Here is a 13,681-nt window from a genome sequence, read left to right as displayed (position 1 = left end):
CAGATAAATCGGCTGAGGGAATTTAATGGACCTCAACCTTGTAAGTGTTCAGCATGAGCGTCGGCCTGCTGTCCAACACAGTAATATTTTCCCTCCTGATCACTTCTTGGACAAACCCACTTGGAGATTTGACGAAACATCAGTTACACTCAATTTTTCCTCGGACAAATATTACTAGTCATGTATACCATTATGTGACAAAAGCCAATAAGAAAATAGAGTCATTAAGCAGTTTATAAAGGCCCTTCATGTTAAATATGATTGTAACACTAGATGATTGATGATATGGTGATATTCTCTGTTTTTTTTCACCATGTTAACATATTTTCTAGCCATCGAACAACAGCAATCAGTTGAGTAATGCTACTTGACGGATTTTGTCTAACTAGGCAACACATTACACTACCTCAGCATCAATATTGCACATGAGTTGAAATAAGACTTTGGAATTCGAGGAGGAAGGGGGGGGGGGTTGCTGGGGTTGGAATGATTCAAACAATTAACAACAAGATCACAAGAGCCGGCTATTAAAGAGGATTAATTGATTTATCTCAATTTTTGAGCAAACTAACATATAGTCACAGGATTTCAACAACATCCAATTACTCTGCTTTATGCCCCCCTTGGGAGTAAAATAAATACAGGTGGATAAAATTAACTCTTTTATGTGTTGCCTCAATTTATTTCTTTGCCATTTTTGCCTCAAGTTGCAAACACAAACACAGTGGATTTTAGCCCAAATAACATGACATGAACATATTTTCTTCCATGGATGGATTCACTACTCACAATAATATACACATACTGTATATGTTGAGCACTTTAATAAAATGCACTCGACAACACAAACTGCTACAGTAATAGAAACAATGCAGAATTATATTATTAATTTAACAATGACTGAAGGAATAAAGCAGAATAAAGGCAGCTTTGGAGCAGACCTTTAGTACAAGATCGCATTGCAATTACACTGTATGGGTGTAGCTAATGAAGTGTTCAGTGAGCAGGCTCTAACTGGGAATCTGGCACTTCAGGAAAATGCCACCTAGTGGGCCGTAAGACCATCATCACCAGCAACGTGGTGAAAAACTGCCAGCGGCAGTCCAATCGATGATGGAGCAATCACCAGGCTTGTGGTTATATGTTTTATGTGTCGAAGCTGGATGATAGGCTACATACACTACAGATACAGCAGTAGTGCCACTGTTTGCCTCCACCCCTTCAAGTGGATCTCTTTACGCAATGTCAGAGGTCATGCAGGAAATAAACAAATTAATCTATATCATCTGGACACAGAGAACTTAAAAGCAATCCTAAATTTTGCTGGAAGAGAGGCTAAGATACTGTAGGCCTGTATGTGGTCCTTCTGGAACAGTCAGAAGCCCGGCCGCAGCAGTTTGGTTCAATAACTAATGCTAACCATTAAAATCATTAGCTTAGTGGTAATGAGATTCAGACACTAAGTCCAAATGTTTTGCTGCCAATTCAGATTCACGTCTATTGGCTTAAATCCTGAGGGACATTTTCAGTGTAACTGTTGATAAATACCTACCAGTTCATGACCGCTTAAAGCATATTTAATACATTTAAGCGTTTCTGAGGAAGAAAAACAAAAGTAAACACTCTAATTGGACAAACGTGCTGCCAAATGTCAGGATCCTTTCAAATTTGGAGTTTGGATCGTTGACTGCTCCATTATAGGATTATGCAGCGCTCAGGTGACGTATATGCATGCGTATGTGTGTGTGGCCAGTTTGCTCATACGTATATTACGTGCTTAAACTTCTCATTGTTTACTCTTATGTATTTTAGTCTGCATATTTCTGTTTACATTATGACTCTGTATATTTATGTGTTTGTGTGTGTAGAATATGAGTGTGTCTTTTCAGATTAGTGCTTGGAAATGGGTTTTCTCTGATAATTAGGGGCAATTACAAATCCACCACATGTCAAAAGAAAGCCCCTTATTGCTGTAAATATACTTAAGGGGTGAATTACTGACCAACTATAAAGCTGTACAGACCCTGAAAACTAATGGGCCAGAAAATACTACGGTCAGACTGTGAACCTTTAACCCTAAGAAAGGGGTTTTCCAAAGTTGCAACATCAAATTACACACAAACACACACCGAGTTGTATTGCTGATGGCCTGCTTGTGGTTCAGTGCAAACAATTACTGCTGGAATATCAACGGCTGCACCGTCCCTCCTGTCCTCCTCCATTTGTTTCTCTTCTCTCTCTTCTAGCTCTTTACATCTACTTTTTACCTGTTCAATAGTTCTCCCTCTCTCGTCCCTTCATTTTCTCTCTATTTCTTTGGCCACCTCTCCACTGTGGCCTATTATGGGTCTTTTAAGGCTCCACTGAGCGAAACCAATTTACAATAAACTGGGGTCACATTCACACTACACCCGCGCCAACCTGCACACATGAATACGTGCACAAACACATGCACAGAGTACCTACAACCTCCCTGACCTTTCCATCTCCTGCCAACATCCCAAGTAAGCGCACACACTGATAGTTATCTTCAGATTGGGATCAGTTGAGTAAAAGAGTGCGGTTGTCGGAGTACCGACATTAACTCTGTTCATGGCCAAGTGGGACTGGCTAGTCCAGAGAGGGGAGAAACAAAGAGAGAGGTTGCCCACATTTCTCTGCAACTATGTGAAATCTCACTCCGTCCTTCCATGTGTGAGGCATTTGAAAACTGGCTCTGCAAACTTTTGACAGACCTGAGGCGAATGGAACATTTCAAGTGCTTTGGTTACACTGCAGACAAGCATGGAGAGTTTACAACTCTTCAATCTGTCTACAATATTGATAATTACAGTGAACAAAATATTGCACATTTTCCACTTAGAACAGGAAAAAAATAATTTAGCAAATGCAGGATTGTCAGTATGAAGTTAAAATTTGTCCAAACCAAAAAAAGTGAGTCCAACCCAACTTTAATTTGTCAACTGTCACTCCACTGACATGCTATTGAAAGTCTAAAGACACAGTGACCTTGGTAGCCCCCTCTCAAAAGTGAAAATCAATTTCAAACAGAATGGATTTGTGTGTGTGTGTGTGTGTGTGTGTGTGTGAGAGAGAGAGAGAGAGAGAGAGAGAGAGAGAGAGAGAGAGAGAGAGAGAGAGAGAGAGAGAGAGAGAGAGAGAGAGAGAGAGAGAGAGAGAGAGAGAGAGAGAGAGAGAGAGAGAGAAAATAAAGAATCTATGGGGGAAATGTTCCAAGTTTTTTAAAAACTCATTAACATGAACTGATACTGGAACAGCTGATCTACAGGTGTAAAAGTTCACTTGAGTGCCTTTGGTCCCACAAAAGCCAGCATTAGTCACAGTCCTACTGCACATATTCGTAGCAGCTTTCACAATGCAGTCCAGGGTTTGACATTTGTATTTCTAGGCACTGGACACGTGGCCAGAGTGCCTAAATTTTGTTGCTGAACTCCATCTCTGGTGGCCCAAATGCAAACCAGGGACAGCACCGGAAACTATCTCATACCAAATGCATGCGACACTGAAGAGATAACTTATTGAGCTAATTGAAGCTATGAACTGCAAATACTACCCATTTTTCCCATGAACTGTGATGTGCTATTTCCTGAAGGCATTATAGACTTCTCTGTGGGTTACATTTAATCTACAGGTATGTCTGATTATGGCACTTCAGCTCCTGCTCCCTTTCACTCCCACAACTTCTGCTGCTATTTCATTTTTCTATAGTCCAAATGTTGTTTCTGGTTCTCCTTTAACATCAAGTCAGGCTTAGCAAACCTGCTCTTTGTTCAAAATTCAGTACGCTAACAGAATAATGTCCCTGCGATGTTTGCTGCTGACACAGTTTTGCAGTAAAAGGCATGAAGGAATCAATGTGTCTGGACTGTAGCTTTGTGTTTGTAAAGGCTCACACTGTGGCAGCTGCCCAAATGGAATATTTGGTGGTCAAAGTTATTTTTTTTTTGTGGCCCTGTGTCATTGGTCAAACTCTAAATTCTTCTGAGTCAAATGCTGCAACATATGTGGAGAAACGTACCCATCACTTCACTGATGCACAGCCTGAGTATTCAAAAATACGGGCCTGACCTCCACCGGAGGGCAGATGATGTCCTTGTCCCTGCTTTTTTATTTTAAACAAACAATGTATCAAGAAACTAATCAAGTACAAAGGAAGAACATTACCATTGCTCAGTAAAGATTAAAGTGGGTTCAGTATGAGGCGTTCTGTTTTAATCCTCTTCAGTGTGGACAGCAGAAAACCCATTGAAAAAAAAGTTATTATTATTCCATACGATCGGACACCGACAGAGGCATGAATCACCAACAACAGTCAGCCATCATACACACTTTGTTTGACCTCTATAGGTCAGGTTACTATCACAGACCAAGTCAGACCTGACTTTATTTTCCTGCTATGTCCTGAGGCAAGGGTCCGTTCCTCACAACAAGCATGTCCATTCAAGCCCATTAAAAAAGTAGTAAATAGCTGGAGCCAACCGTGACTGGCGCTAATCCAATTGCCTGACACAATGGACACTCAAGACAGACAGATCCCTAAGCAGCCAATGGGAAAGGGAACACACATAGACAGCTACACATCAGGATTACAAGGAGGAAAATTGGTCACGGAAATGAAAAGCTATATCATTAAGTAGTTTTAATGGGAGTCACACGCGCAAACTTCACACACACACAAACTCCATGTGAGTTTTAAAACACAAACTCTTATGTAGAGGGACACACACACATTGAAATAGTCAGATCAAATCAATCCAGTCTGAAAAAAGTGGCATTTGGACTGAAACAAGCACGCTAACGCCACAGATGAGCACGGCCAGTATGAGAAGTGAAGAGGTCAGAAGTTCATGCAGAGACGAGGCCATAAGAGAAATTCTGAGTCATCGGGCAGTGGCTTAAAGTGATTATGATGAGATGACACTGATCCTTCACACACACACACACACACACACACACACACACACACACACACACACACAGGCGTGCGTGCACACACACTCTGCAGGCCATCCAAAGAGCTTTACACACCACCATCATTAAGACAACATATTTGCTCTTCCGTTCATTCCGCCACAGCAGCCAGCTGGGTTTCTCCCCCACTTCATCCCATTCTCCCCCACCTCTCTGTTTAATATCTCTTTTAACCAAACACAGAGTAGCATTACCAGCAAACTACACAGAACACTGACCCTAATCAGAGCCTGAGGACAGGGAGGGAAGGAAATGATAGAGACAAATGAAAACAGGCAATAAAAAGTACAAGAAAAAAGAGTAGAGGAAGCAACACTGGTAAAATGCCAGAAAACCACCAGAAGCCTAAGGTTGAGCTAACTTGCTCTCTAAGCATATGTGACACTTCCCATACAAGGAATGCCCCATTTACAACCTAAATACACATCTGCCTTGGTAAGTTTAGCTTTTGTCTGTGCCACTACAGCGTAGACAAGGCTGGGCACCAGCAGTTGCTCACTTTGAGTCTAGTGTCAAATCCCCCTCATATGCAAAATATTCAATCCTCTTAAGTTTAACTGTCTGGGACTCTTTAAATAGCCTAATATCTAAAAACGAATCCTCCAAAATTCCACTTACAATAGTAATCAGCTTTTGTTAGCCGAGGAAACAGAAATTCTTCAAATCACAACATCATGTATACAACCTGTTCCAACATGCTGAAAAACGTGGGTACTGTGTTATGTCTGTTTCGGTAATTAACACAAGGAACGGGAGTGAACAAACACACAGCCAGAGACACAAGCAGGTGATACCATCAGCCTCTTTTCTCCACACAAGCTAGCTTTGTGGTAATCTGTAAAAGGAGAGGTCTCTTAAGGCCAGGGTCACCTCCCCATAGACCTCCACCCAACTCAGCTCTGACTTCCAGATGTTCTCTTGCACACACGCACATGCACACACACACACACACACACACACACACACACCCCCAACCCACACACACGCACACACACACAGGCACCTCCTGAACAAGCTCCTGGAAGCTGAAAACAAACACACCTACAGATCTCGGTATGTGTATATGCTTTCATGTGTACACTGACCCCTTGGCTTGTATATACCTGTAGTAACTTTAAGGTCTGTGGTATACGTTGAGTCCTAATAATGTATGCAGTTTATTTATCTTGATTATGGAATTTATGTGTGTGGTTATGCATGTGTGTGCATGTCTCCCAGCACACATATGTTAGTCGGTGCCTGTGCACTTGTTGAATAAATGATCTATTCCTAGGTCTGTCAAGGAAATGGGAGGGGCTAAGGCAGGCATGATGGATGCTGATCAGGACAGACATGGGTGTATGTGCATAGTGGTTACTGGTGGTGGCGGTGGGGGGGGGTTGGACTGGAATCCGTACCAGACCATCTATTATAATGACAGGAAGCAGGAAGTACAACCCCTTCAGTCACATGGCTGCCAGCTGTCTTGGCAACCAGAGAGAGCGAGATACAGAGGATGATAGGGAGCGAGTGTGTCTGTGCGCGCGCGTGTGTGTGTGTGTGTGTGTAATTGTGTACAAGTCGGTGAGCTCGTATTACATTTCAGGAATATCTGCATTTGCAATCGGAGCACAGTGTCAATTCTCCATTCATCCAAAACTCAACTGCCATTATCCTCCAATTAATACTCAAATCTAAGTACCTTCAATATGCTGCCACCAGTGCTTTGCAGGCAGAGCTAAAACCGCAGTTGAGACCATATGGATGCGTTTAAGCTTCACAGCTCAGCAAACGTGCATACGCCCACTTACAGAAACACAAATATGCACATATACATTTTCACATGTATGCACACATAACCTTACATGCTTAAAAACACATGTGAAGCTCCACACATGCAAGACAATCATTCACAAGAATACACAAACAAATGTGCACCATTTCTCCCAAGAACCAAACATGACGGACTGAATAAAAGCTTTTCCTAATACATCCCACATTAACCTTAAAAATCATATAATTTCTGAAATAAACACATATATGAATGCACATCTTTGGGTGCATAATACAGACATCCACAGCAAAGCACCAACATCCATCGGGAATCATTTTGGGGGGCTTTCATCCATCAACCTGTTTCCACTTATGTCCGGGAGTCAAAAACATTATATACTATGATTGAAGACACAACAATTGACAGGCAGACGGTGTCTTCCTGCCCTGTTCTCTCCCCTCGCTGCTTTGGTAAGACCTTTAAATCACTATGGGTTTATGGGCCATGAACCAGAGACAGATCAAATTCAACCACCCAAAGACAACAGTCACTGCAATATGAAACTTGCCTTTAGTCTCCCATACACCCTAAAAATATCTATATCATAGGAGATTATTTGAATACTGTGATTATAGTCGATGCCGGGAATATTCCATAAAGATACTGATGCACACAGACACAGACAGACAGACACACACACACACACACACACACACACACACACATATTCACCTTCAGATAGATGGGCAGTGAGTGGTGTTTGTGTCTCCTTGCAGTATGAGACCACCTCTTTTGGGAGGAAGTCCACCTGAGTGATCTTGGAGGCCCCCAGCTTCTGCATCCTCCGCCTGGGATACAGACAGAGGGGGAAATTGTAATTTCAGGGCAAAAACAAATATTGGCCAGCTTTAAGTTTTTGTAATTTATTACCAAGACAAGAATTTTAAATAATTAATGATTCAGAAGGTTGCATTGTTGAGAGAAATTATTTGTTTATTCACATGTATGTACATCAAACCTTTATGTTGTCTTTTAAATTAAAGCTTAAAGATATATAAAGATATGCAGAGTCAAATTAGATGTTTGCATGTGTAATTTCTCGGCAGTGAACAACAATAGAGGAGGAGGAGGAGGAGAGGAGGAAGATGTACCCAAGTTCAGAGTCAGCCTGCAGCTGCAGCACAGAGGGGTCTGTGTCCCACTGCAGCGTCCTGACATCACCAACAGAGGGGGTGAGAGAGAACATGCATGTTTACAAATCACTAACACACTAATCAGTGACACAAACACACATGCTGTATTAGAACAGGTATGTGCAACATAAACAATCCCATCACATTTCATGCAATAATGGCATTGCTTTTGGAAGATATTAATATAAGTAGAACTATTGCAGGAGGAAGGAGTCATCTGAATGAAGGTCGAAGTAGTTTGATTATAATAATTATATTCATTTCTGACATAAATCCTGGATTATGTCACATGAATGATTAAATGTGACCATCTGTGTTATGCTGTTTCATATACAAACATCAAAAACTCTATATTCAGCAACATGGGAGATGTTTTTACACCCACAGAGCACAATACACATCATACTGCGTACTCACATGACCACATACAGCAAATCAAAATCAAAATCAAACCTATTTGCTAAGATTAAGCCTGCTTGTCTTACACAACAATGTCCTTGTCATTTGTGATTGGCAGTTTCGACCAACCGGAAGGAAACTGCCGACCTCATTTGGTTCTTTTACGTGGTACTGCAGCTGCTTTTGTTTGTGTCTTTTACTGAAAGAATCTAAAAAGTTTTATGGACAGTTGATGCTGAAATCCACCATGTGTAAGAAGATAACACTTCCAGCCACACTACACCTTTTGATGATACCTTTTAGGTTGACTGAACACACCCATTAGACCTTCAGCCAGTGCCACACAGTGCCAAACGAGAGTGGCAAGCTTTTTCTTTAACCTGGCAGACTGGCTGTTTTACACTAACAGCGGTGACACTTTAAGCAGCAGATTGTCAACTGTGTGACGGCTGAAATGACTTCTGTGGCTCAATCCATGCGAGGGGAATTCCTCCAAGCTGGTATTAAGGGAGTCAGCATGGCTTCAGACAGGAAGTCACTAGCGGAGGGCAGAAGAACGAAGGAAGAACAGCCACTGCACTGTTTTGATCTTATAAATCATGATGGGAGCACATCGGTAGGACCACTGACAAAACTGAGGGTGCATCACCGTGTTCACATGAGGGTGGACTCAACTAAGAATAAGTAGTAGGGGGGGTTCCTAGGTTTGACATGAAAATGCTTACCTTGAGCTTTGAGCTTGTGACTTGTTTTTAGAGAAACCTGACCTAAGAAGGGACACACACACATACACAGCCACAAATGGAGCAGCTCAAAATGGCATGGCATCACCCAGGGTGGATTTGGGGGAAATATGTTACATTCCAGGCACTGGAGCTAACTCACCAATTTGAAAAATCCAATTGGTAAAAGCTTTAAAGAAAGAGAAAACCAAATCTTAGAGAAGTGAATTTCTTCATGCTAGAAACCATGTCAAGTTTCCTCGTAATTCTTCAGCCCCAATTCCAGCCCTGGCAACACCACAACAACACATCACTAATGAGGGCTTCACACACACAATCTGGACAGTCAGCTGCTATAGAGTAGCAAACAAAACGTGCTTGATGACCACTCGCTTCTCAACTGCAGCCACGTGAGGAGCTTAAACGCAGGGCTCTTGTTGCACGGCCTTGCTGTTTCATGAACAAGCGAAACTAAAAATCAAAAATTTTGAAAAAATAGCAGGTGTGTATGACACATGAGCACTGTGAATGAAGCTGTAGTACCATTCAGAACAGTTGGGAAAGAGCTGGGCTCCAGTACTTACATTCACCGCAAAACTTATGGTTCATGCTGATTGGGCCCCGTATTCCGTACATATTAACCAAGGTTGCTCTCTGAAACTTCCCAAAAACTACTACTTCAACTACAACTAAGCCTCAACAAGCTGGTCAGTGGTCATCAAAACACCAGATGACGTGACAAATGACAAATAAAACATTTACAGCTGAGTACGGCACCACAACGTCACCTAAAGACACATTCTTACCTAAACCTGCTGGGCCATTGACATGAAAAAAGACAGAGTATACGTCAAGAAGATACCGGCGCAATATATTCCATAACGCTTTTACATTATCAACACTGTCAGGGTCGGATAAACTCCCCAAATAACGACTGATGCACAGGGAGGAGCTTCTGATCCAAAATTTCTCACTATCTTATATGTATTCGGTGAGTGTCTAACATTTATTTTTGAACAGGATGTGAGAAATTATTGAGGCCTCCTCTTTGCTCAAACTTCAAACATGTTTTTCATACGAAGACGACTCATGAAGTGACAGAAGATTTTGATCTTAAGTGATGAGTGATTCTGGCATACCTGCCCACTGCTCCTCCATCAGCTGAGTCCTGGCTCCCCGTCTCACTGGGCGTGCTCACGGATTTGGAGGGGGACATGGGGGTCGGAACTACATAATGGGAATAACACAACATTAAAAGTTGCATTAATAAACAAAATGAGTGGTGGACGAACGTGTTAAATGTTTAACAGAAAAGAAAGTGAGCAATCAAACTGATTGAGTTTGTATTAAATTCATGATTTAAACTCTGCTGCTTTTCAAAGGGCATTAAAAAAGAACTTCAGCTATCAACATGGCAGCGACCCAATTCTGAGGTGTGAGTGCTGTTTCAATTTCAGTCCACTAGGGAACAGCGCCTACGAAAGCTTGCTGAATGTGAAAGACACTCTGGGGGCTGAACCTGATCTACTAGATATGAGCACAAGTACAGGAAGGAAGGAAATCTTTGTAGCAGATACAGTACATTTCCATTCCTTGAATTATCATTTGCATCAGATTGGGAAAAAAAAACAAAAAAACGATGTCCAAGTAAGCCAGAACAAAGTAGGATGAGCAAAGGAAAAAAAATACAAATGCAAAATTCCCCAATCATTGAATCACAGCTGTGATACTTGTCAGTAAGTGTACAGTTAGTTAATACTTAGTTCTATGTAAGAGTGTTGAAGAAGCATTACTTAAGGATGATTAAACATGTATTCATGTTCTCTGGGACCCTCTTCTAAGGTGGGGAACACATATCCCTGAAGTAATACTGTACTTCACCCTAAGCTCCCCCAGCCTCACCAGTTTTTCCACAACCAGTGATGTTAATATGAACACCATTGGTAAATGATGACAGGGCACATTAGTTAAATGGTAGCTGAAGGCTAACTAAGCATTACTGATTGTTAACTAAGCATTAACTACCCATTTTAAATGTCCCCTTATTGCAAAGTGTTCCCAGTGAGGCTGCTTCCTTATCACAATTTCATCAAAATCCCAACATGTTCCACTGCAATTTCCAAACCAAAGGCGCATTATTTGTTGAAGGCTAATTGTGTTGCAGGGCTGTCTTGCCTACACAGCATATGCTACATATTTAAAGGAGCATGACAACTTTTACAGAAATACACTTAATGACATTTATACAACCAGGCACACAAAGAGATGACCTTCTTCCGCCCCCGGGTGCATTACTGATCCAGACACCCACCGGACACCTGACTGCTGGTTAGCTTAGCTACTATATGATGTCATCTTTGTTTTATGACCGCACTGCAGTTTTAAAACTTGAGCACATATAGCCATATGAATGAAGACACTGAATTTTGTTGTATCATCTACTTTGTGAGACGTGTCAATGTTATGTTTTGGGGATTTTAAACATAAAATATCGCCACATTGCAGACATTTTGCTAGCACTGCCTAAATAATGTAACATATGAACTTCTGAAAGCACACCACAGCTTACAGCGTAGGTTACAATTTTAGAGCGGGGAAGACAAATTAATTTCCTATAAGTAGTATTAAGCAAGTGGGCTATCTGGAAGGTAGCAAGGTTCTGTTTCCGGGCTAATATCTTCATTTCCGGTACTGTTATCGGAACAAATCTAATATCCTCTGATCATCCTTTCATTGATAAGGAAAAGAGAGTTATGTACCTAGTGGGGGCTCTGGTGAAATGCCAATACTTTGTAGCAGAGCCTCAGTCTCCCTACGCTTGCGGTCCAAGTCTGAATCCTCTGGGGTGGCCTCTGTCTTCTGCTGGCTCTCTGTCTGCACAGGACACACCAAGCACTGTCAACGTACTGTCATGAGTTCAAAAAACATGTATACATGTTCATTTTAATCTTAAAAAAATCCCAACACCAACCTTCAGAACACACATAGATGTTTGAATGCACGAATATGGACACAAACAGCCTCATCCTTTTTATGTGTCACTGTCTGACAAAGAGCAATCAAACACTTGTGCATGTGATACAGTATGAGTGCCAAGTGCATGAGTCTACTCACTTTTTTCCTTACCTCTTTCTTCTTCCTCTCCTCCTCTTTTCTCTTTTTCTCCTCCCTGATCTGGGCAAGGCGCTGCTTCTTGCGCTCCAGCTCTGCTTTTAGGTCACTTTTGTCCGACATTGTCTCCTACGGGGCTTTAAGAAAAACGACTGCCTGTTGGGTGTGGTTGTTATACATCCATATATAACCTTGCATGTCACAACCAAACAGTGATCATCAGGCCAGACTGAGGCAGGGGAGGATTGACACGTTGAGGTTTTATCAATAAAACTGGCAGTTCAATCGCAATCTACTCCAAAACATAGTGAATAATACCAAGTCCAAACAGATGTTGTGGATTCAATAGTTACACACTTTGATTACATTCCAATGTTTAAATTGGTGAACAAATTCTACTTCAGTCAGTTTAATTTTAATGGACAAAGTTCATTTTTTAATTTTGCTACATGTAAAAGATGAACCAATTATCCTCTAAATTACCTACGTTTTGACCTTTTACAATGATTAACAACATAACTAAGCCTAAATGGAGGGGGGGGGGGGTCAATGAAGCCTTATCCTTAATCACCATCACTAACAGAAAAGTGGGCTGACTAATTATAGCAGCCTGGTCACCAGTGACTTTTGCTGAGTGTTAGCTTAGTGCCACATCCCTCTAATATGGCAGCTACATAAATAAACACGCTCAAGATAGAAATGTGGAACAAACAAATGAGGAAACAGACCCCAGGGTATTTTTTGTTTTTTTAGGTTTAGTTCAGGATAAGAACGCAAACATAACATGCATGTACTGCTAGCTTAACAAACACGCGGAAAGAAAGACTCGTCATTTAGCTCGTTAGGTCGTGCTAGGACATAAAAGCAATCGCAGCTAGCTAATTTCAGGTCTGACAGCATTAATATGCACCTCAAACAGGCTTTGCTATAATGGCAAACAAGTGTATCGAAAAGCAAGAATTCTAATTCATGTCCAACCACAAATATCCGTGTAGTGTACTGTTACCTTGTCCGCTTGTGCTGATAATGATGTGTCACCGGCAAAGATGCTGTCTCACTGCTGCGCCCCGAAATACATCAACACATCCTCTATCCAGCTAAATCACATTTAACCGAGGCCTGTCAGGTAACATGGGAGAGGTCATTTGAACCTTTTTCTTGAGGCTACTGATGACAGTTGGCAAAGGGCATTTCAGTAGCTGAGCAGGCGAAAATGACGTTAAGCAGGTGCTAAGCACGCCGATGCATCCTTGGGAGGAGGATGCTGAGACGGAGGAGAGGAAATCCCACCTCCCGCTTCAAGGTTTTTCGTGGCTTTTGCAACACCACCATCTTCTGGACATTTGTAGAGGTGCGTTGGTTTAACTATGAGTGAACAAATGAGTGTTGCTGGGATTGCAAGAAACCGTTTTTGGATTGATTTCAGTCAGCAAAGATGGCGTCTAACGCGTCAGTTTGCGGCTGCGCATTAATTTATCAGGTAATGCGGTCGTTGACTGTTTTTATAGGAA

At 41.7% G+C, this 13,681-nt stretch overlaps 1 protein-coding gene across 11 annotated transcripts in view; it reads right to left on the bottom strand.

Moving 5' to 3' along the window:
- Window positions 1-13,609, bottom strand: part of dync1i1a (dynein cytoplasmic 1 intermediate chain 1a) — a 48,106-nt gene extending 34,497 nt beyond the window's left edge. For 2 of the 11 annotated variants that reach the window (XM_086193636.1, XM_086193638.1), the window contains exons 1-8: window positions 13,177-13,609; window positions 12,174-12,307; window positions 11,819-11,933; window positions 10,199-10,286; window positions 9,223-9,249; window positions 9,063-9,104; window positions 7,897-7,956; window positions 7,478-7,593 (exon numbers count right to left, since the gene is read on the bottom strand). In XM_086193636.1, coding sequence (XP_086049762.1) covers window positions 7,478-7,593; window positions 7,897-7,956; window positions 9,063-9,104; window positions 9,223-9,249; window positions 10,199-10,286; window positions 11,819-11,933; window positions 12,174-12,293 — 568 coding nt within the window. In that variant the 5' untranslated portion in view covers window positions 12,294-12,307; window positions 13,177-13,609. Of the gene's footprint in view, window positions 1-7,477; window positions 7,594-7,896; window positions 7,957-9,062; window positions 9,109-9,222; window positions 9,250-10,196; window positions 10,287-11,818; window positions 11,934-12,173; window positions 12,308-13,176 lie in introns of all 11 variants that reach the window. The other 9 variants (XM_086193643.1, XM_086193644.1, XM_086193639.1 and 6 more) reach the window with 8 other exon arrangements.
- Between the last annotated feature and the right edge of the window lie 72 nt (window positions 13,610-13,681).

The sequence above is a fragment of the Aulostomus chinensis genome, chromosome 22 (genome assembly GCF_037954235.1).
Source record: "Aulostomus chinensis isolate RoL2024-O1b breed Wild chromosome 22, RoL_Achi_v1.0, whole genome shotgun sequence".
Classification (NCBI taxonomy): domain Eukaryota; kingdom Metazoa; phylum Chordata; class Actinopteri; order Syngnathiformes; family Aulostomidae; genus Aulostomus; species Aulostomus chinensis.
The sequence above is the reverse complement of the archived record's forward strand: the minus strand, read 5'-3'. Positions and strand labels throughout refer to the sequence as shown.